This window comes from Pyxicephalus adspersus, chromosome 1 (genome assembly GCF_032062135.1).
Source record: "Pyxicephalus adspersus chromosome 1, UCB_Pads_2.0, whole genome shotgun sequence".
In the NCBI taxonomy this organism is placed as follows: domain Eukaryota; kingdom Metazoa; phylum Chordata; class Amphibia; order Anura; family Pyxicephalidae; genus Pyxicephalus; species Pyxicephalus adspersus.
In genome coordinates this window covers 175,828,171-175,851,355 of record NC_092858.1, presented here as the reverse complement: position 1 = coordinate 175,851,355, position 23,185 = coordinate 175,828,171, and the positions used below count along the sequence as shown (strand labels likewise).

Here is a 23,185-nt window from a genome sequence, read left to right as displayed (position 1 = left end):
GCAGGATCGTTCGTCGTTCGTTTTCCAACGATAATAATTGGAAGTGTGTACGTAGCTTAAGGCAGACAAATTTAACAATGGTGCTGTATAGAGATGTATTTGCCATTTAAACCATTACGTTCAGTTGGAATAAATGAATGGACAGCATTAGTATACCATGAGTATCTGGTATAAAGAGTAGGAGGCTACATATATAAAAATTGCTTGATGTAACATAGCTTGTTTTCTGGTGAGCCCAAGAACTGTAAATAATGGGCGCTGTGCTCTGCGTAGGTGGCTGATGCACTCTTTTTCTAATGGCCTCAGCAGTTAATCATGATAAGTGACCGGATTATGGGATGCCCACGAAGCACAGCCCCACGAGTCTTACACTTTATTACGCTTAAGAGATTGCCGGGGTCTTGTCTCAGTGCTGCTCTACGCCTCGGACTAATCATCCATTTAAATGGTAATACTACTAAAAATACTCACAAAGTGCAGCCATAAGTCATATTAACTGGGTCATTTACTTCCACCAAGAACTCTTTCATCATCTGTCTGGGAAATCACCTCACCTTTTCAGACTCCCATTATTGGGAATAGCAATTTTCTCTTATAATTAATATAATTAATTTAAACTGCTTCCATCACTCAATGGGGTTCAAAGCACAAGTGCTGACCGCTCATTTCCAGAAAGGTAATCTGGCCACTTGTAGGTCAGTTAATGAGCTCCCAATGTCACTAATGTAAGCTGCAACTGCCTGGCGCAATTAGACGCTCTCACTGTCCAGCCGCAGCTTTGTGTTGGGGCAGCAATTGATTAGCACAATTAAAATGCATCATCTCCTATTAACTTAACATTATAAATGTATCTATTAGGTTTTAAGAAATAGGGCTAGTTAATTGATTGCTTTTTTACTCTTGCTTAGTCTAGCTTGTTTAAAGAAAAAAAAATTGGAACATTGTATTGGCAGGATGGCATGAGAACTGGGAGCAGTCGATATCTTAAAGGCAGCAGAGACCTGTATTACATGATTTAAAATCGGTAGGGAGCAGAGGGGCCGCTACGTGAAATGCTAAGTGACAGTTGAAATCCAGCGTGGGCAGACTGGAAAGCTTGATAATCGGATATATGAAGATTTTGCTCTTTGAGGCATTGGTGCATGCAGAAGTAGAGATAGTCAGACTGTATTAACAGGAGATAAGGCTGGATGAAAATGTGTTTATATTAATCACAGCCTGACTATCTGCAGAGCAGGAAGAAGTTCCTGTATGTAACACTAGCTAAACAGATCAGTCCACACTGCCTTAAAAACTAAATTCAAAGATGAAACACATTTCCTGGAACTGTTCTATCTGCCAAAAGATTGACTACTTTTTGCCACCCACACTGTGCTACATTTTTTGGCTAAAAGTTTGTGAGCACTTCTCCAACTACTGAGTTCAGCTGTTTCAAGTGAAGGATTGTACACATCCAACCTTAAATCAACAGCTTGGGAAAGGTAATTTTTGGTTCCACCATGACTGTGCTTCTATGCACAAAGCTATCACCATAAGGACAAGATTTGACCTGTTTGGTGTTGGAGTAATCAGATGGCCTGCCCAGAGAGCTGTCCTCAATGCTATTGCAATCTTTTCTATAAGGAACATCTAGAATTGTCCCTCATTAGTACTCTTGCCTTAAAATACCTCTTAAAAATAGGAACATACTTTTTGGTATATGGGTATACCTAGACTCTACTGTGCATGCAGCCTCATAACTGTATATCTTCAGTGATAAGGTAAATGACTGCTGCCTCTGGCAGCAAGTCCCAAAAGATTTGGAGTCAGAATTTGTGATTTTAATACTATGCTGTGCACTTCTTGCTGGAAGCTCTAATATGAGGCTGCAAAGCCTTGCCTTTGTCAAGATGGTCAACTCCACACAGAGACACAGCACAGAACAACAGGACCTGGTAAGTCAGTAATGAGAAAAGCCAGCTCCATAAAGAGTTCAGGCAGCACTGGTGACAAGTCCTTTTTCTGCTTTTGATATTCATCAGAATTCTGGTTCTCTTTAAGAGAAATGTTAACAAAATACAAACTTACTCATAATTGTACATCTGCCATAATGCTTCACTGATTAGACTGCTGCTGATGTGGTGTATAATGATGTAGCTTGGTGTTGCATATTTACATCATTGCACAGTATACATTTCAAGTTCCATGTGTAACTGCTGGTTGCTGCCTTTTAATCACAGGCAGCGACCCAAGTTCCCAAATCACCTTGGCATCATCCCTGTTATGGGGGATGCCAAGAAAATATCCCTCACAATTTAGGAAACATATACTGTGTTGTTGGCATTAGGTGTTCGCAATGCTGTAATGTTTTTGGGCAAATTTAGTAGACCTAAATGATGTATCTTGGCTGGGTACAAATAAGTTCCAGGCTCATTTCGGAGCTGGCCATTTGTCTAAAAGTCTTGACATATAGGCACCTAAACATTGCCGAAAAGGAAGATCAGAAGTCAGACCCACCAGTGCCACCAGCAAAGGGTGAAATATTAGTTTTAAGTTTCCTTTAGGGAAATCCAGTTTTAATTAGCTTGTTTTATCCTTTATAAAAATGTATTCAAGCTGTCATTATCTTCCATCTTCCGTTGGCAATCTGACAGGTGAGTTAAGCCAATATCTTTTGTAGATTAAGTAAAGTCTCCTTTTTTGAGGCTCAGCATTGACATTTACACCATATTATCCCTTTGCTTGCTGTCATTGCCCAATAAGAAGGCAATGATTTTGTGAAAATAAAGTGTCATGGACAGCTTTAACGTGGCCCAGCATCTCATCCCATAGCAGCCATTAAAGGGTTCTTTTTATAGAATTTATCTCCCAGCCATCCATAACCCAAGGTCAGAGGTGCAACAAGGAGGTGTTTCTTGTAGCTCTCAAGCGAATGTAACATGAAGTTGTATCTACTGCCCTTTGGATATTAAAGCCAAATACTTAAGTTGTCTTGACAGAGTCGATAGACAATATGCCCGTAGAGGCTGCGTGACCTTCTAATGCTCATGCCCCATGGAAAACCAATTGTGTTGATGTGATATGGGTGGTTTTGTTTCCCCCTCTGTGTGTCCTGCAGCCTATTTCTCCCAACAACAGAATGTCTTTTTTTTCTTTTTGTTCTGGGGTATTCCTTGGCATTTAATAATGACCTTTCTCCTTTTTCTGTTGTTTCAGTTAAAGGATCAAGAAAGTTAAGTCTGCCAACAGATCTTAAGACTGATCTTGGTACGGTAGGCGAAAGCCAACAGTTTTAAGCTTCCTCACTTTCATTTAGCAAAAGCATTTTTACCGACCAGCCCATGAGACTCTCGAGGTCTTCCTTCCAATGCTTGGCGGAGACTTCTCGTTCCATGCAGTTCTGTTGGCAGCATCTGGCATTCCTGCTTGTGTGACCCTCATTTCCTGTGACCACATTTGTATACCATTTTGCAAGCAGACACACATTGGGAGAAATCTTTAAGATGTCAACATGCTCATTGCCATTTCAGTAAATGCTCTTCACCGCACTTATCCTTTAACTCAACTCTAAAGGTTTTACAAATTCAAACAAATATGTTTTATATGCAGACATTTCTTAGCAGATTCATATTACAATGGATGTTTGTGTTTCAGAAAGAGCTGCAAAGAGATCCATTTGTATGGCTGAGGATGCAAATTGTGTGTAATTTTTAGTCTAAAAATAAATCATGCATTTGTCTGTGTGATCAAAAGTTAGAAAAAAATAGCGGTCTGCAAATCCTTTCATCAGGCCTGCGTTTCTGATCTAGTAAATCTTGTATGCAATTTAATATCCAAATATTTCTTACCCTTTTCAGAGGTTTAGTGTCTTTTATGTTCCATTTCCCTTGCCCAAAATGTGGTGTCCCTGGTGTAGATTATCAGCCCATACCCTTAGACTAGAGTCCCCTAAATGTTTAATTGGCAAACCTTTACACTTGTCTAACACTTTATGAAATCTACCAGTTCTTTAGAAAGTCCTGTATTCCTTCCTTCTTATAGATAGTCTACTTTTATATATCTAGTCAACTTGTGATTACAACCTACTATGCTTTATCCAGTCCACTATCCATAACCCCTAAACTAATGATGGTCCTATGAGTCCTATGATGTACAATCTGTTTTTTTAATAGATTATTTATTGCTACCTGTTCATTATTACTATGTGTCTTTGAGGTAACCTGCCTATACCCTTTACCCAAGTGTTTCCCATTCATTTGGACAGCTTTTTATCCCAGACTTGTATCCCAGTTTTTTTCATCTAAACTTCTTTCTTCAGACTGCAAACCCTTCCCCACAGCCCAGTATTCCTCCTATGCATAAACCAGCCTTTACCCCATTCTTTTGATCTTTCATCATGCTACCAGCACTCTACCCAAGTCTAAAGTTCATCACACAAGTCTAAATTTTCATCACGCTACCCAAGTCTAAAGTTGTTCCACCAGACTTCCAGCCATAAGAAACAATCCAATTTCCTTTATATTAGGTGCCAGCCTTGACTCCCATACCCATACCCCTCTTGTTTCATTCTAATTTTCATTTACCCCCAGTCTAGCAGTTCTCCTCATTCTTCCTATCCTTCACTGGAACCTAATGTCCCCTTACTAAACATGTTTTAGGAAGACCCTCTCAATAACCTTAAAACAATGTTGGTAAAAGAACATGAAATCCAATATTTTCAATACTCGCAGGGCTTTTGTGCTTTCCCAGCTTCTTTTTCCCTTTACCTCTCTACATAAACCTTTTTTTCTGTTGACATCACATCCAAGATGGCGCACCAAGTATCAGTCTATGGGATTTTGCATATCAACATACGGGAGGTTTATACAGATAAATAACATGACTAAATAACATTAAATGCACATTTATTGGAATGGAATGGATACAATTATTGAAATTAATAATGAAGTGACAGGGTCTTTTTAATGTTTTTTTTTTGTTTATTGGAAAACCAGCAAACATTTTTAAAAGGTTAAACTGGTTGCTCTAAACAAAGAATGATACCAAAGGCTGGTATGTATTGTGTGATAAGAGTAAGTCTCTATATCCCTATATATCAGCATTCACACATTCACTTACCATGTATTGTATAGAGATTCACTTACAATGTATAGAGTTGCCATGACAACCCGGATTATCCACGGCCTTGTCTCTATGCGTTGTCTGCCATTTTTGTGCCCCTGCCGCACACACGTATACCTTTTATATAATTGTAGAGAAAGAGAATATTGGTGAAAAGAACTGTGGCTTGACATTTACCCCAATATTTGCTCCTGATATTTGGATATCTAGGATTCCTTTTTTGTTACCAACAAAGCAGAGCCACATATAATAGTAACAGTATGGATCTATATTTGGATGTATTATGTTTTAGTTGCTTTGTGACATTTTTTTGTCTTTCACTACCAGCTTGAATAATAAGCATTTGGCAATATTGTCAACAAGCTGAATTATTGGTGGATCATGTGGTTCACTAGAATAAACAATGTAATGACTAGAAGGTTCAGGTCACTCGCAGTATACATCAATAGAATTTGTACTGAGCCTTGCCATATCATCACAAGATTAATCTTAGATATTTTCCTACACATTTCCAAAGACAAAAATGGTCTTGGGTGTTCCTCTCAGGGGTGCAAAAAAAAAGAAATTTTTATGTTGAGTGGAATGCCATGGGTACAACTCATTATGCCATTAATGATTCACATTCTGTGTCTCACTGCTTTTGCAGAAAGCATTGCCCGCTTGTTACAATGAGTGGCAAAGCACCACTTCCAACTTTGTATTCACTTATGTAATATATTTCTTCCTTCTTCATTTTATGTGAATACATTTCTTCTTAGTAGCAGTACATTTGACACGAGTGCTATCCTGCACTGTGTGTTTGCCCTGTACTTGGTTAACTAGGTCTGTTTGTTTTAATCAGCGTAAGGAAATAACCTCTGTTTTTTTTTTTGTTGCCTATGTACCATTAGGCAGCTTTATTTCCTGGCCAGAGAGCCAAAAGGAATCTCTCCAAAGTTAGGAAAACCATCTTATAGTTTGCATTTATCTTCCAGTGGAAAATTTTCCCTCACCTACTGCTCTGGTATCAATTTATAAATATTTACATTTTATTGACACCAGGACAAGGTTTTAGTGTTATATAAACATTAGCTATCAACACTCCTGTTTGTCAGGTATTATTATTATTATTATTGATCTGTATTGCTATAGCACGAACATATTACAGACAGATTCAAACAATGACAGTAGAAGACCCTGCCCTAAAGAGCTTACAATCTAAGAATAGTATTCCTGCATAATACTCCTTAACATAGCATCATATAAATTGTTTTTCTCCAGAAAACTTTTTTGGTATAGGTAATGTATCAGAACAGGGACAAGCGTCAGACTCAGCTGAAGATGCTCAACAACTATGGATTATGTGACACTTGGGACTAACTATAATCAGGTGCACTGCCATATAACACGCTTTTGCTCTTAAAAGATGGTCGTGTCATTCTACAGCTCTTTATAGGACTTTCCTCTGAGCCAGGAAAATGCTGTTCGGAATGTTTCTCTCAAAAGTATTGGTATCATCTATATAAATGGCTCCTTAATCCTATTCTGCATTCCTAGCTTTTCACATGGAAATTGTATTTGTTTCCGCACATTCAAACTTTAGTAGATACCATCATCCGGTATATGTGCCTTCTGCCCATTGACCTGTGTTTAGCTATGCAGTGAAGTGTAGAGAGCCCTTTTGGTGGGTATAACATATATGTCCAATTCTTAAAGTCTTTCATGCAGGACAGTGGCCGGTCCCTTGATGAAACCATTTGTTGCCTGGAACAAGAGATTGGATAACATTAGATTGATGAGATGATGTCATGGGTTCTTCCTCTTCCTACTCGCTGGCACCAGTGGGCTGAAATTACTATTAAAATGTCTGAGCACTGCCTATTCCAGCTGTACTCTGAGCTCATGCCAACCTGCCAGGGGATGGGTTAATGACAGCCCATGTTCACAGAAAGCTGGTTGATTGACATTGGCTTGTTAGAAGAAGTATATTGGGGCACTTTTTTATGATGGGTAAGAATTGTGCACTGGATTCAAAAAGAAAAGGTGTTAAATATTCATAATTTACTCCTCAATGTAAAAATGTATTATTCTGTGGTTGTTAATATCTGCCTGGATTACAGGCTTTGAATTTTTGTATCTTACTCTATGTTGCCAAAAGAGAGCCTAAAGCACCAGAAAGGGGGCATCAGAGCTACCCCTTTTTGAAACCAGGTGGTCAGGATAGGAGCGCATTTGCACCCCTGGTCTCTTGTACCCTTCTGTAGAAACATCAAACCCCCTTAAGTATGCCTAACTCTCTCGACTCTTAGACAAATTTGCCTCTAGTCTTACAAAACATTCTGATCCTTGGCCACTTTAGAATTGCAGTAGACCTCTCCAGTACCTCGGTAGTTGCTTATGGATTTTTTGGATGGCCTACTCCTTTGGTCTAACACAGAACATAGGCATCCCAATATACCTTGCTGGACATTTACTTGTCTTATGTATAGCTTTGCACCCTTACCCACCATAACAGCCCACCTTAGCTCTCTCAACATCTTGAAATTCTTCACCCCCTCTCAGACCAGTTAATAAAAGGGCCCCCATAACCTAAACCACTCACTATTCTCAAATTCTATTCCGTCATTCACTCCCACTGTTTATAATCTCATGTCTACAGACCAAACTGCTTTAGAAATATAACCACACTCAGTTGCTGGTTCTGAATTTGCCTTACACACTCCTTCCTCACTAACTCTCATTGTTGGCACAACATCACCAACAAGATGTCTACAAAAATGCTTGTGCAGTTGAACGCAAGTGGAGAAAATCTGACCTCACTGGTGGTTGTCTTTATCACAAGACTAAACTACATGAACTCCAAAACTGTGCTTATTGTTGCCAAGCAAAATTTATTCCCAAGCATCAATTGTGTCTTCCCAAGCATCAATTTCTGGACATCTATGCCTCTTGGTTTCCATACATTCTCTCCTGGGGCCTATAGGACTTATAGGCAAAAGTAAAAAATATTTGTAATGGGATTAAACACAGTGGCATTGTTGATGTTGGTGAGATGTGGGAGGAAACAAAAAAACACTCAGTCATTGTGCTTACATAGTGACTGGGGGACATATCTCTTGTAGGTTCCCAGAGGCCATTTGTAACTTTAATTTTAGGATAAACTTCTTTACGCAGAGCACATTGCAAATGCATATTATGTGTTGCTGAATCTTTGCACCGTACAAGCCATTGATTCATAGCATATCCAACATTGCTAAGAGGTCATAAAAAAAGCAGCAGTTAACATGTCAGGGATATGCCTTGGTTCTGTTCAAGTGCTACTTACGTATGTGTTTAACATACAGTGAGTTTACTATATGGTGAATGCAACAATAATGTACTGTATTTCCACCCAGTGGCCCTGAATGAATTAGTAGTATCAAGACAGCCAGCTGGAGCCAGCTGGATGACAAGGGAAGGCCATATTTAACTCATAGTTTGGCAAGCTTTTGCCTACATACTTTAATATTAAATATTTAATAATGCTTTCAGGACCCCAACATCAAAATCGAATTTGGTGCTTTTAGCAGAGTGAACATATCTGTGGAGCAAATCATTCCCAAAGTTTACAGCAGAAGCTTGGAAAACATCTACATTCTTTCCCTACATTCCCCTACCCGCAACTCCTATTTCTACCAGCAGTTACTCAGCAGCTTACCTGACCCTTCTCCCATTTTAGCTGGTTGTCTACCCCTGCTCCTCCTTCCCATAGAAAACAGTCTTACTCCTCCTGCTCCCCAACTCTGCAGCTCTGCTCCCCCCTCAGTGACTCTACAGCTCAGCTCACCTAAAATCAGTGACATAGCAACCTCACAGCATTCTAATCTCTAATATAAACACTGCAGGACATTTTTGGGGTGCAGAGCAGGAAGAGATAAGCTGGTAACAAGAGCACTTCAATGACTTTAGTGATTCTGCTGTGAAATATGAGGATGAATTTCCCCACAATGTATTCAGCTACACAGGCCAGTGGGGACTTGTTTTAAAGGTAACAATCTGCTTGATCAGGATATATAAATACTTAAATATCCATAGCCTGGCCACAGGTTCCCCTTAAGACAGACATTTTATAATAACTACCCAGGCTTTGATTTATTTCATAAAAGATCATATTGCAAGCAGTACAGTGGAAGTGGAATATTCAATGTTAGCCAATTGTGTAAAACAGAAATACACATCATGGACCTAAAAACATCTTTCAAGGCATTTGTAGCTTTTTTCCTGAAGCATTGTAGCAGAACACAAAACACAAGTTACAGCAGAAGAATACAACAATTCTATATTAAAAAAAATCCACCCTCTTTTATATTTTTAATGATCGTAAAAAAGTCTAGGTTACCTATACAGTTAGGTCCATAAATATTTGGAGAGAGACAACTTTTTTATATTTTTTTCTAAATCAACTCCGGGCCTTAAATCTGCTTCATTGATAATGACATAACAAAGGAATTGCCCACACCAGCCCATGAAATACCCTTTGAGTCAATTGTCCAATTACTTTTGGGCCCCTGAAATGAAGTGATTAAAAAGGGGCTTTAGTTCCTCACATTGTTAGGCAATCTTTTTGTTCAACCCACTGAAATAAAGCTGAAAGTCTGCAGTTCAACTGCATCTGAGTTGTTTCATTTAAAATTAATTGTGGTAATGTACAGAACCAAAATAGGAAAAAGATGTCTCTGTCCAAATATTTATGGCCCTAACTGTATATTAATAAGTTAGCCATCAAGTTAGCTTTGAATGTCAAACAATGAATCAATAAATGAAGTATATTATTGCACGTTCCCTGATACTGCAAGAAAATATTTACATTCTTAACATGGAACCCTACATACATATATGTATATAAACTGTCTGAACTGACAAAAAAATGTGAATTTTGTTCATCATCCTGAGATTTCCATGAATCTCTAAAACCTCTTGAGATTTCTAAACCCTGGAACGAAGAGGAGCCATGTCCCCGACCTTACTTTTTTTTCCACTGCAGTTCAGTGGCTTAGTCAATAACTCCTTTGCTTAGTCAGATATTGGATTCAAAAGAATGAGTTCAGGTCATCACTGTGCTTACAAAAGAAGCTCCAAGCAAACAAGATTAGTAGCATTGTACAATAAAAGTGGAACCCAAATAGATTTCTAATCCCTAAATTGGAGAGTAGGATCTTTCAAAGAATACATAATCATTCGTAGCTACCTGGAGCTGTAAATTCAAACCTACAATAGTAATACAGCAAAGAACTCAAAATTGTATTCAGAAAAACACATATTTATTTGAATGCCTACATTGCGTCAGATCACATACTTGCTACATGCATTGCTCCATCTAAAGGCTGAAGTATGCAATCTTTTTGTTCAACCCACTGAAATAAAGCTGAAAGTCTGCAGTTCAACTGCATCTGAGTTGTTTCATTTAAAATTAATTGTGGTAATGCAAGAACCAAAAAAAAAAAAAGATGTCTCTGTCCAAATATTTATGGCCCTAACTGTATATTAATACCAAGTTAGCTTTGAATGTCAAACAATGAATCAATGAATGAAGTATATTATTGCACGTTCCCTCATACTGCAAGAAAATATTTACATTCTTAACATGGAACCCTACATACATATATGTATATAAACTGTCTGAACTGACAAAAAAAATGTGAATTTTGTTCATCATCCTGAGATTTCCATAAATCTCTAAAACCTCTTGAGATTTCTAAACCCTGTAAAGAAGAAGAGCCATGTCCCCGACCTTACTTTTTTTTCCACTGCAGTTCAGTGGCTTAGTCAATAACTCCTTTGCCAAGTCAGATATTGGATACAAAAGAATGAGTTCAGGTCATCATTGTGCTTACAAAAGAAGCTCCAAGCAAACAAGATTAGTAGCATTGTACAATAAAAGTGGAACCCAGATAGATTTCTAATCCCTAAATTAGAGAGTAGGATCTTTCAAAGAATACATAATCATTCATAGCTACCTGGAGCTGTAAATTCAAACCTACAATAGTAATACAGCAAAGAACTCTATTGTAAAAATTGTATTCAGAAAAACACATATTTATTTGAATGCCTACATTGCGTCAGATCACATACTTGCTACATGCATTGCTCCATCTAAAGGCTGAAGTACTCCTCCTGCTCCCCAACTCTGCAGCTCTGCTCCCCCCTCAGTGACTCTACAGCTCAGCTCACCTAAAATCAGTGACATAGCAACCTCACAGCGTTCTAATCTCTAATATAAACACTGCAGGACATTTTTGGGGTGCAGAGCAGGAAGAGATAAGCTGGTAACAAGAGCACTTCAATGACTTTAGTGATTCTGCTGTGAAATATGAGGATGAATTTCTCCACAATGTATTCAGCTACACAGGCCAGTGAGGACTTGTTTTAAAGGTAACAATCTGCTTGATCAGGATATATAAATACTTAAATATCCATAGCCTGGCCACAGGTTCCCCTTAAGACAGACATTTTATAATAACTACCCAGGCTTTGATTTATTTCATAAAAGATCATATTGCAAGCAGTACAGTGGAAGTGGAATATTCAATGTTAGCCAATTGTGTAAAACAGAAATACACATCATGGACCTAAAAACATCTTTCAAGGCATTTGTAGCTTTTTTCCTGAAGCATTGTAGCAGAACACAAAACACAAGTTACAGCAGAAGAATACAACAATTCTATATTAAAAAAAATCCACCCTCTTTTATATTTTTAATGATCGTAAAAAAGTCTAGGTTACCTATACAGTTAGGTCCATAAATATTTGGAGAGAGACAACTTTTTTATATTTTTTTCTAAATCAACTCCGGGCCTTAAATCTGCTTCATTGATAATGACATAACAAAGGAATTGCCCACACCAGCCCATGAAATACCCTTTGAGTCAATTGTCCAATTACTTTTGGGCCCCTGAAATGAAGTGATTAAAAAGGGGCTTTAGTTCCTCACATTGTTAGGCAATCTTTTTGTTCAACCCACTGAAATAAAGCTGAAAGTCTGCAGTTCAACTGCATCTGAGTTGTTTCATTTAAAATTAATTGTGGTAATGTACAGAACCAAAATAGGAAAAAGATGTCTCTGTCCAAATATTTATGGCCCTAACTGTATATTAATAAGTTAGCCATCAAGTTAGCTTTGAATGTCAAACAATGAATCAATAAATGAAGTATATTATTGCACGTTCCCTGATACTGCAAGAAAATATTTACATTCTTAACATGGAACCCTACATACATATATGTATATAAACTGTCTGAACTGACAAAAAAATGTGAATTTTGTTCATCATCCTGAGATTTCCATGAATCTCTAAAACCTCTTGAGATTTCTAAACCCTGGAACGAAGAGGAGCCATGTCCCCGACCTTACTTTTTTTTCCACTGCAGTTCAGTGGCTTAGTCAATAACTCCTTTGCTTAGTCAGATATTGGATTCAAAAGAATGAGTTCAGGTCATCACTGTGCTTACAAAAGAAGCTCCAAGCAAACAAGATTAGTAGCATTGTACAATAAAAGTGGAACCCAAATAGATTTCTAATCCCTAAATTGGAGAGTAGGATCTTTCAAAGAATACATAATCATTCGTAGCTACCTGGAGCTGTAAATTCAAACCTACAATAGTAATACAGCAAAGAACTCAAAATTGTATTCAGAAAAACACATATTTATTTGAATGCCTACATTGCGTCAGATCACATACTTGCTACATGCATTGCTCCATCTAAAGGCTGAAGGGGAAATTCAACTACGTAGGGGACCAAATGATGCAGACTGTTATCTATTTTTGTTCATCTGATGCTACATAAGAATGAGGGAGTGAGGGAGAGAATACAACAATCCGTCATATTTGAAATTTTCTACATCTCATTGCGTGTTGACCGAAAAAAACAGTAAACATGGTATATCATAGAAATGGTTGTTTCTCTGAAATTATCATAGCATTTGGTTTAAGGAGTTGTATGGATATAAACAGGCCTGTCTGGGGTCCTTGCATAATAGCCTCCTTGTAGCAAGTGACTTACTGACCATACAAATTAATGCATACTTTAAAGTGGAGCATAAAAGGAGGTTTCTATAAAAAAGGAACCATAATTTTTCAGGAATACACCAGTCACTGAGATTGTTAAATCAGGGATAATATTTACAACATGGATATTCAGTAAAACCTGCACAAACAAGTACGGGAGTGTGTGCAGGGCATCAGCTTAGCCATTGTTCCTGGATGAGTGTCAGGGAACATTTTCATCATAACAGCTCTTATATATATCTCATATATTTAAGGCCTCAGGGTTCAATTTCCATTTACTTGCTCCCCTGTGACTTATGTCTCTCTTTTTCAGATCACGTAAACGGCCACTGTACGAGTCCAACATCGCAGACCTGCACTTCGGGCAAACGCATCTCCAGCGCTGATGGATCAAAGTCCAACAGAAGGGGTCCTGGAAGACCACCTTTCCGGAAAGCCCAGTCTGCAGCATGCATGGAGATAACACTTCCAGTAACTAATGAAGGTAAGGATGTGTGTGACGGTGACCCTCTGTACAGAGGTGATCAATGAAACTCCAACATCTGCTATCTCCTGTGGATGGCATGGATCATATCTGTACAAACCTTTTGTTTTTGCCAGAAAAAAAACTTTTTAACCTTGGATACCATTATTACTCACTGACTTGACACAGATAACCAGTGTGTCACAATAGTAACACTGTGGGCTTGATTTATTAAAGGTCTCCAAAGCTGGAGAGGAAACATTTCCATCAGTGAAGCTGGGTGATGCAGCAAACCTGCAATGGATTTCTTAAAAGTCATTTGCTATTTACTAGCAAATATTTTAAATCCTGGACCAGATCTTTCCAGGTTTGCAGGATCACCCAGCTTCACTGATGAAAGTGTATACTCTCCAGTCTTGGAGAGTTTTAATAAATCAGGCCCGGTGTCTTAAAAGGCAACTGTATTTTTGATTGCCCTCTCAGGCATGCCTTTACCACCCTATAAATAGCCCACCTGGTCTGATACTTACCTGCACCTGAGCTGCACAGCGTTCTTTAGTAAGCACCCTGTCCTAAGTTGAGAACCTTGCTGTAGGCTTCCATAAGTACAGTTCCCCATTAAAATAAATAAAGCTGCAGTGTGCATGGAAAGGATTAAAGGACACAGCAAGGCTTTGTAACTTTTGCAGGGGACAGAAGTAAGTATTGCACCAGGTTTCCTAAAGAGTGAGGGCATGTCCTGATGGACAACTTTTATCAAAGTTACAGTTGTTCTTTATAGTAAAAGGCATGATTTTATGTCAAAAAACACCCATGTATTTGGCATGACCCTTTGTCACAAATATCACTTCCTGTATAGATAGATGTAGATGGCATGACCTTGTGTCACAATAATAGTACCTCGTGTTCAGACATATGGAGATGGCATGATCCCATAACCTAGTACTAACACTTTGTGTTTGGATACATGTAGATGGCATGACCCTGTTTTGTAGTGATAGCAATCTATGTTTAGATACTTGTAGATGCTGTAACCTGTGTTCATTTTTTGGTATTTTCTGTGTTGTCCACAGGTTGTGGTGTAGTTTGTAGAAGTAGTTTTTGCTGTGTTAGGGGACAAATTCTAAACCTGGCTGTTTGATAATTACAGGTGCCAATGGTCATACTGTCAGCTGCACATTTCCTGTTCCTAAGAGTGCTGGTCTACCTGTAATCCTAAAAACCACTGCCACTTGTCAAAGGAATCATTTCAGGTTCCTGTAGTGTTGCAATGTTAAGGCCTACCAGGCAGACCTCATAGTGTCTGTTACTGAGTTTGGCAAACCAATCATTGCCAAATATATTGTGTAAGATGGTAGAGTCCTCAGACAACTGGTCATAGCAACACATTGTCACACATCAGCCAGGAGTCAGAGGTGTGTCAAGGATAGATAAAGTTGTGGATTTCAAACAGGGTATCCAGGGTATAATATGCCGGAAAACCTTTTGAAGTGAAGAAATTAAGGCTTGCCCTGAAGTCCACAAACAAGGTTAGGTGGGGGTATATCTGCACATTGGACACCAGAACTGCAGTGTTGACTAAACACAACAAATGTTGAGGGTGGTGGTTGATCATAAATAAGTGATTCCTTAATGAAACATTGTGTTCAGCTGCCCTAAATTTAGTGTGCTACCCCTGAGTTTTGAGGTGCATTTGGAACAAGACATTAATCTTACTAGGTTAGGTATTTTTTTTAGTTGTTAACCATCCTTTCCTTCTTCAATATGGCAGATGTATTCCCAAAAATGATTTATGGAGAAATCTACCCTTTCTATCGGGTCCATCACAATTTACTGTGTAACCCTGACCGATGGCATTCTTGCAGTCAATTTCTTCCATTCTCTTAGTTTTAAAAAAAAGAGAGTTGAAAAATTGAAGGAGGAATACAAAAAGAAATACAAAAAGTTGATAAAAACACGTTAATATATTGTTTTTTGTTTCATTAGAAAAACTAATAAGCTACATACCTAAAACTAGTAATGTCTCAGCTGATATTCACATAGATACATGCAGAGAACACCAACCTAATAAAAGCCTTCACAATGAGCCTGATTATTTAAAGCTCCCAAAAACTGGAGAAGATAGACTATCATGGGGAAAAACCTAAAATGGATTTCTTAAGGACCATCTCCTATATTTGACAAATGTTTCAGACCTGCATTAGATTGGTTCCAGGTTTGCTGGATCATCCAGGTTCTCCCAATATTTCTTCTCCAGTATTGGAGAGCTATATTAACACATATGTGTACACATTGTACTCCCGGCATCCGCTTTGGGCGCCCAGTTGTCCAGAGCCTCCAGCTATTGGTTCCCCTTCAGGTTGAACTGTCTGTAGTTCCTATGGCTTGTTTCTTTCTAGCTCTAACCAACTACAAATCCCAACATCTTTTTGGCAGGATTGGCTGCAACTTATATTTCCAAAACAGCTGGGAATCCTTAAAGTGTTTCTAAACACTAAAATGCAATATATTGCAGCTGATCAGATGTGGTGGCTACAATAGTTTTTAGGCCCTATACCATCAGCTTTCCAACAAATCCACCCCCAATGTATTGGCAATGAAGAGAGGAAGACATGCTTGTAGTCCAAATCAAACCGAGTGGCATTTCTGCTCCTCTATAGATAAAGTAATATGAATGAGCGCTGTCACCATAGGACAGGAATACTGCTGCTGGCAGGATCACCAGCTGGAAATAAAGCCTGGGAAAGGAAAACAAATGCAGCTACCACATCAGCATTTAGACGTTCTTTTAGTAGTCTTGTTTCTGTTGAGCTTCCTGGGATTGTCACATGTCGTTGTTCTCTACCAGTAGCAGCATGTAGATATAGCTTTGTCCTGTTTACTAGTGTTTCGGTGTTGGTGCATTCCTCCTGTGTCTCTTATGTTAGTTGATATGTAGTATTTTAGCCCTGTTGCTTGTCACCGTTGTGTCTGCTATGATCTGGTCCAGCATTTATTCTTTGTATAGAGAAGATATCAAATGTTTTATATTCAAAATTATTTATGTGTTTCATAGATAGGAGAGAGAAGTGGTGGGGTGGAGGAGTTAGAGCACAGTCTGTTCTCTGATCTCAGGGTTATGGTAGCAGCTTGTACTATAAAAAGACTTTATCCTTCTTTTTCACATCGTTCAGCCGCAAAGCCCGGCCTATAATTCTAAATTATTTATTGCTGTTTATATATTACTGCCATCATTCTTTCACACAAGTCCAGAGCATTGTACACCATAGCACAACCTACCCTGCACAATAACACAGACAGACACAAGACATTCAAAACGAAACTCCAGTTTGATACAAAAGTTACCCGTGCAATGAAGCCACCTCAGCACTACAAGGGTTTTTCCTCAATTTTGTAATGCAAAACATAAATGGCACTTTAGTTTGCCCTATCCCTCGTTCCCCTGGTATTTAATGCTCTCCTTTCCTTGCCCCCCGACATTTCAGTCCTTACAATAAATGTAGGAGCTGCATTGCACGCGATGATGGTATAATACCTGCAACTTTTGGAGCAGAGAAGAGAACAAAGCTAATCACATGGAGAGGAGAAAGCCTGCAGGAGTACAGGACCAGGTTAATAAAGGTGTTTTTTTTAATGTTTCCCCAGACAAAAACAAGCATTTGACACAGTGGGCCTGATTTATCCAGCAAACCTGGAATGGATTTCTTTAAAGTCATTTTCTATTTACCACCAAATGTTTTGATAGTTTTGTACCAGATCTTTTCCAGGTTTACTGGATCACCCAGCTTCACCGATCAAAGTGTATCCTCTCCACTTTAATAGATTAGGCCCAGTGTTGGAGAGCCTTATGGCAAGGGAAAATATTTGTGCGCCGTTAAAGTGGAGCTAAACCCTGTTTATACTCCTGTCCCCCTTATCTGTCCCCGTTACACTCTGTGCCTTCTTCTTTCATCTCCTTCCTGGTTTGATCTACTGGTATCTTAATTGAAGAAGATGACCTACCTCCTGCAGAGGAACGTGGTAGCTCATTTAGTCCCAAAGAAGAAGCTGGAATGTGCCAGGTTTTGGGCAACAATAAAAATTAACAAGCACTTGTTCAGGTGCCCTGCCACACAGACTAAAATAGTGCTAGATCAATAAAGTAGACGATCACAGAGGATTGTTTCCAGCTCCAAAATCTGTCTTCATGGACAAATGTTGTCAATGGGACATTAAATTGTTATTACCACATAGTGCTGTATTATACAGCACAGTACAATGAATAAGGGTTGCTATTGACAAATCTGCGTGGCAAACATAGTATAGCGAACAATCTAAAAAGTGAGCGAGAGTAGTACAGTCTTGGATAGCAATACTAACAAGAATCCCCTCCGCTATAAATCCAAAACAAAAAAAAAAAAAAACATTTTCTAGCATCTGCAATGCACTGGAATTAGTTAACCACCCCTCTCCTTGGTGTGTTTTTAGATTGAGTTACAGAAATTTGTGGATAAGATAAGAACACAAATGTGTATGAACTCTGAATCTCAAAATAATAACTTAGTCCAGATTGGTATTCTCGTTCACCATTGAGAAGCAGATGTCCACACGCAGCTGACACAAACCTCACGGGCCAGGACTAATCAGATTAAACAGATTTACAGGCATCATCCGGAGATCTGTGCACTGACACCCGGATTCTGCCAAACACAACTTCCTAATCCCATTATTAGTAGGCTGCGGTGTCCAGGCACGGAGAATGACGGCAGATACAAATCTTATTGTGTTCTGTTTTCACCTAAATGCACAGAACATTAACCGAATGCTGAAAAGCACAAAATGATTAATAAATGTGTTTTCCAGATGACATTTCTTTGTTGTTAAGGCTGCAGCAGTGCAAAGCTGCGCTAAGCCAGCCATAGATATTGGTGACAGCCTCCAAACATGCATGGATCAGGTGGATGAAACAGACACCCAATGATGGCCTTCCTCGGGGGAAAAGTTGATTGGGCAAGATAGAATAAACCATTTTGCTCTTTTTTGTGATACGAACACTGGCAGCCCATCCTCGCCATTCTCTCTTTGTTCATAGATACTTGTAAGTTAAGAGTTGAAGCTAAAGGGGAATTTTTAAAGCTCTCCAAGGTTTGTCGGATCACCCAGCTTCACTAATGAAAGTGTATCCTCTCCAGCCTTGAAGAGCTTTAATAAATCAGATCCCTGTCTTTGGGCAACCCAAGATCCACCCATCAGTATGACAAGACCCACATATTCAAGTTGGCATAGTTCAAGACCCCCCAACAGATAATTGTGATCCACATGCCTCAATCCTCCCCATACCCATCCCTCCCTAAACTCACACAGGCATAACAAAGCTTCATTTGAGCCATTGATTTTCCACTTCTTAAGACATTTTTGTTCTTTCGCCTTGCAGTTGCTACCTTTGGTTTTGGATAGGCTTCATGTAAAGGATACAGAAACAGAATCCTAACAAGCTAACATTTTCAGGCAATTACAGCAATACCTGTAGAATGAAAAAATAATTCCTATAGTCAATGCTGTGTTTATAGGTAATAATCCCTAACAGTTACAAGATAATAATATTCCATAGCAATCCTTTAACAGCAATATTCTGCATCATCAGATGGGCACAAATCACACCCCTGCACAAATACACTGCATTTTAAATTGTTGGTGCAATGCACTTTTGTCATCCTGCATACTGAAGTAAAGGAGTGGTTAGCCAAACGTAAACCCCTGTGGTGAATGGCAGTTCTTGTAAAATCGCTTTATATTGCCTTTTACATGTCTCTCAACACATAACTGGAACATTAAACAAGAAGTACCCCTATCCCTGGACTTTACATGCAGAAAAAACATTCAGCATTTATGATAGGAGAAGGATAGAGCAATCAGGTAGAAAAATAAAATGGAAGAGTTCTTATGCATGGGAGGAGAAAGATGGAGCAGTCAGGTATAAAAAGAAATAAAAACATTCCTATAGATAGGAAGAAAGGGATGGAAGTAACAGTCATTTGGGAGGAAGAATGAGTTCTTATGGGTAGGAAAAAAAGGATGAAACAGTCAAATGGAATGAAACCATTCTTATGGAGAGCATAAATGAAAAATGGAAGCAATCATAGGTTAGGAAAAAAAAGGGATGGAGATAGAAAAATGAAATCAATGATTTCCTATGGTTAGGACATATAGGACATAAGGAATTGAGCAGCTGGGTGAAGAAGAAAAATGGATGAGTTCTTTTAATATAAGTAGAGGAGTGAATAGAGCAGCCAAACTGATATAGGGAGTGGAAGAGTTCTTTTGGGGGGGTAGAGAAATAGAAATGTCCTTACAGGTAGGATGAGAGGAATGAAGCAGCCAGGAAGAAGTGGAATAGATGAGACTTTTGGGAGGAAAAGGATGAAGTAGCTGAGTGGGGAAAGGAAATGTAATAAAGTTCCAATGAGCAGCCTAAAAGTAATGGACATTTAGGTGGAGAAGGGTCCTTATAGTAGGAGAAGAGGGATCTCTATAGTAGGGAGTAGGGATCGTTCAGGTGCAGAACAGGAAATAGGATAATTCTCATGGAAGCAAGAGAAAGATAGAGCAGTCGTTTGTAGAGGAGTCTCTTTGGTGGGGGAAGAGGGATGGATTATTCAGGTGCAGAAAAAGAATAAGGGAATTCCTCCAGAGATGGGAGAGGGATAGAGCAGTCATTTGTAGAAGAATAGAAAAGTCCTTTTGGTGGGGGAAGAGGGAGAGATCATTCAGATGCAGAACGGGAAATAGGATAATTCTTTTGGAAGCACGAGAGGGATGGAGCAGTCATCTGTAGAAGAATGGAAAAATCCATATAGTAAGAGAAGAGGATGGATCATTTAGGTGCAAAATGGGAAAAGGAAAGTTGTTATGGAAGCAAGAGAGGGATGGAGCAGCCAGCTGTAGAATAAAAACACAATGGAGTCCATTTCGTAAGATAAAAGGGATATCAAATGGCAACTGAAGTATTCTTTTGAATAAATAAGAGGGATGGAGCAGTTATTTTACCTGGAAAAGTGTTTGGAGAGGTGCTTGGGTAGTTCAGGTAGAAAGAAGACAATAGCTCTAGGAGGAAGATATAGTTATACCACAAGTTCAGGTTTTTTTTTATATTCAGCTATTTATATTTTAGAGGAAGCAGTCGCTAGTAAGTTTTGTTTTTAATCTGTGTGCCAATAATTGTTGCTTCAATTGTTGCTGTCCTTTTGCTGTATATGGCTCTTGTAGCAGTAGGTTACATATCCAGGCGGACAATGCTTCATCAGTTACACGGAGTCAGTGTATTCTCAAATGACGAGTACCACTATTCTTCTAATTCGTGGCCTGAGAAAGGTAAGACCACCAGTAGTATGTCCTGTACTAGTAATGTGTGTTAATCTTCCTTCCAGCACGTGGTACAAAGTAGTTGTGTCTAGCAGATGTAGTATTTAGTTTTCTCTGTGTTGATTAGCTATGTTTTGTCAATATTTTATTGAACCTTTGTCTTACGTATCACAATATTCCTTCCTATTCCTGGTAATATTGAAACCTTTACACCATGAAACCTTAGCACACCATGATAAACACTGCATGATGAAAATTACTTTATTATAATTGGTTAAACAGGACAAAAGATGAGTTACAAGGGTTATTAGTAAAAGAAGAGTAACAATAGTGCTGCTTGTAAAGGCTGAATCCCCTCACTACACTATGTGGCAAAATAATTTGGGACACCTGACCAATACACCTATATGAGCTTGTTGGACATCCTATTCCAAAATCATGGCTAATTATATTCCCTCTGCCACACACACCTACACCTTAGTAGCTGTCTCTTCTGAGAAGGATCTTCATATGATTTTGAAGGATGTCTGAGAAGACCTGGCTTAAAATCTGTGTTCCAGTTCATCTCAAATGTGTTTACTATCACATATGTGTGAGCTTTTTTTTATCCCATTCCAAAAGCATAGCCATTTTTATGAAGTGGCTTTCCTAACCACAGTGTATGTGAGAATTTGGCCCATCTGTGAAGTCAGATTCTGATGATGGATGAGAACTCCTGGTCATAATCCGTTCCAAATCATTCCAAAGGTGTTCAGTAGGGTTGAGGTCAAGGCTTTGTGCAGGACACACAAGTACCTGGTGACGCCATGTCCTTATGGAGCTTGCTGGAACAAAAGCCCGCCTTCACCAAACCGTGACCACAAGTTTTACTGACTAGAGTTGTGTTCAGGTGCCCACAAACTATTTCACTACATAGTGTATAAAGTTCTTCTGTGGAATTTCAATGAGCAGATAACCAATCCTAGTTCAGCTTTGTGTGGCCAAATTCATTCAAGCAGCCAATGGAAAGTGACTTGTTCTGCCTTCTGATAACAAAGCAAATCATGCACAATAGCAACAGTTAAACAATTCTTTAGGGATCATAAACATTATATGAATAGAAACAAAGGGGGAATACAACAGAGCAGCATGAAAATGTTTTAATCATGCAAAAGGAGAATTCAAGCATCAGTGGAGGTAAATAGCCATCTATATCACTTGGGGACACCAGCAGTGTAACCCCCCTGCCATAGCGCTGACACTTTTTCTGCTCATCTTGGCAATTTTTACTCCTAATTTCCCAGAGACATAACAGGAAGCAAATCAAGTAGAAATTTCTCCAAAGTAATGTTTCATCAGAACAAGTATTCCCATTGAAAGATTTCCCTCTTATATTCCAGTGACAACTGTAAAATTACTATTTTCAAATTGTTTTTATAAAGTATTGACATATTTGACACATATATAAAATTGGCTTCGTTTTCGATAAATCAAGACTTTAACATTTACTAATAATAAAATATACTTTTGGTAGTGTCCTACTAACACAGGGGCGGGCAAACTTTTTTAGTCAGGGGCCACAATCTAAAAAAAAATTTGCGGGGTCGGGTCGATGGTAGAGTGGGCGGGGTTATGTCATCATGACGCCCCTGAACGTGACATCATGATGGCATACCCCGCCCACTCCCCCATTGCAGATCTGAGCCTAAGATGGGAAAGAGGGCGGGGCTTTGTGCAGTGACATAGCCCGCCCATTCTCCATTGCAAGCTCAGAGCCTGTGATAGGAGAGTGGGTGAACACCCAGAGGGCCGGAGAAACATCCCCATTGGGCCGTATATGGCCCACGGGCCATAGTTTGCCCATGCCTGTACTAACATCTGAATAAGAACAGTGTGTAGGAATTTTTTAATGTTAAAACCCATCTGAAATATTAATATAAATCAGGTGTCTAAATTCTAGGTGTGGTAAATGAAAAGGAGTGTAAAGCATTACAGCTTTTTTTTCAACAAACTCCCTGCTTTGCCCCTGCCAAAACACCTTAATCAGTAGAGGGCATAAACTTTGCTGACTGCAGAAGTAAGGGTCTGCCTCAGCATGGAGCATGTTGGACCTCTGCAGAGGAATCACTGCTTCCACAGATAAAGGGTCCTTATCTGCAACATTCTGGCAGAGGACATGCTTTGACTGATTTTGTGATTTTTCACATATTTTGATGTACCTAAAATATAATAACCTAAAGGCATTCATCATATCTGTAATATATTATGGAAGATAAA

The 23,185-nt window shown here is 38.9% G+C and overlaps 1 protein-coding gene across 1 annotated transcript in view; it reads left to right on the top strand.

The window, feature by feature from the left end:
• STXBP5L (syntaxin binding protein 5L) overlaps positions 1–23,185 on the top strand; it is a 176,529-nt gene that overhangs the window by 144,769 nt on the left and 8,575 nt on the right. The window contains exon 21 of the mRNA XM_072422851.1: positions 13,439–13,609. Coding sequence (XP_072278952.1) covers positions 13,439–13,609 — 171 coding nt within the window. The remainder of the gene's footprint in view (positions 1–13,438; positions 13,610–23,185) is intronic.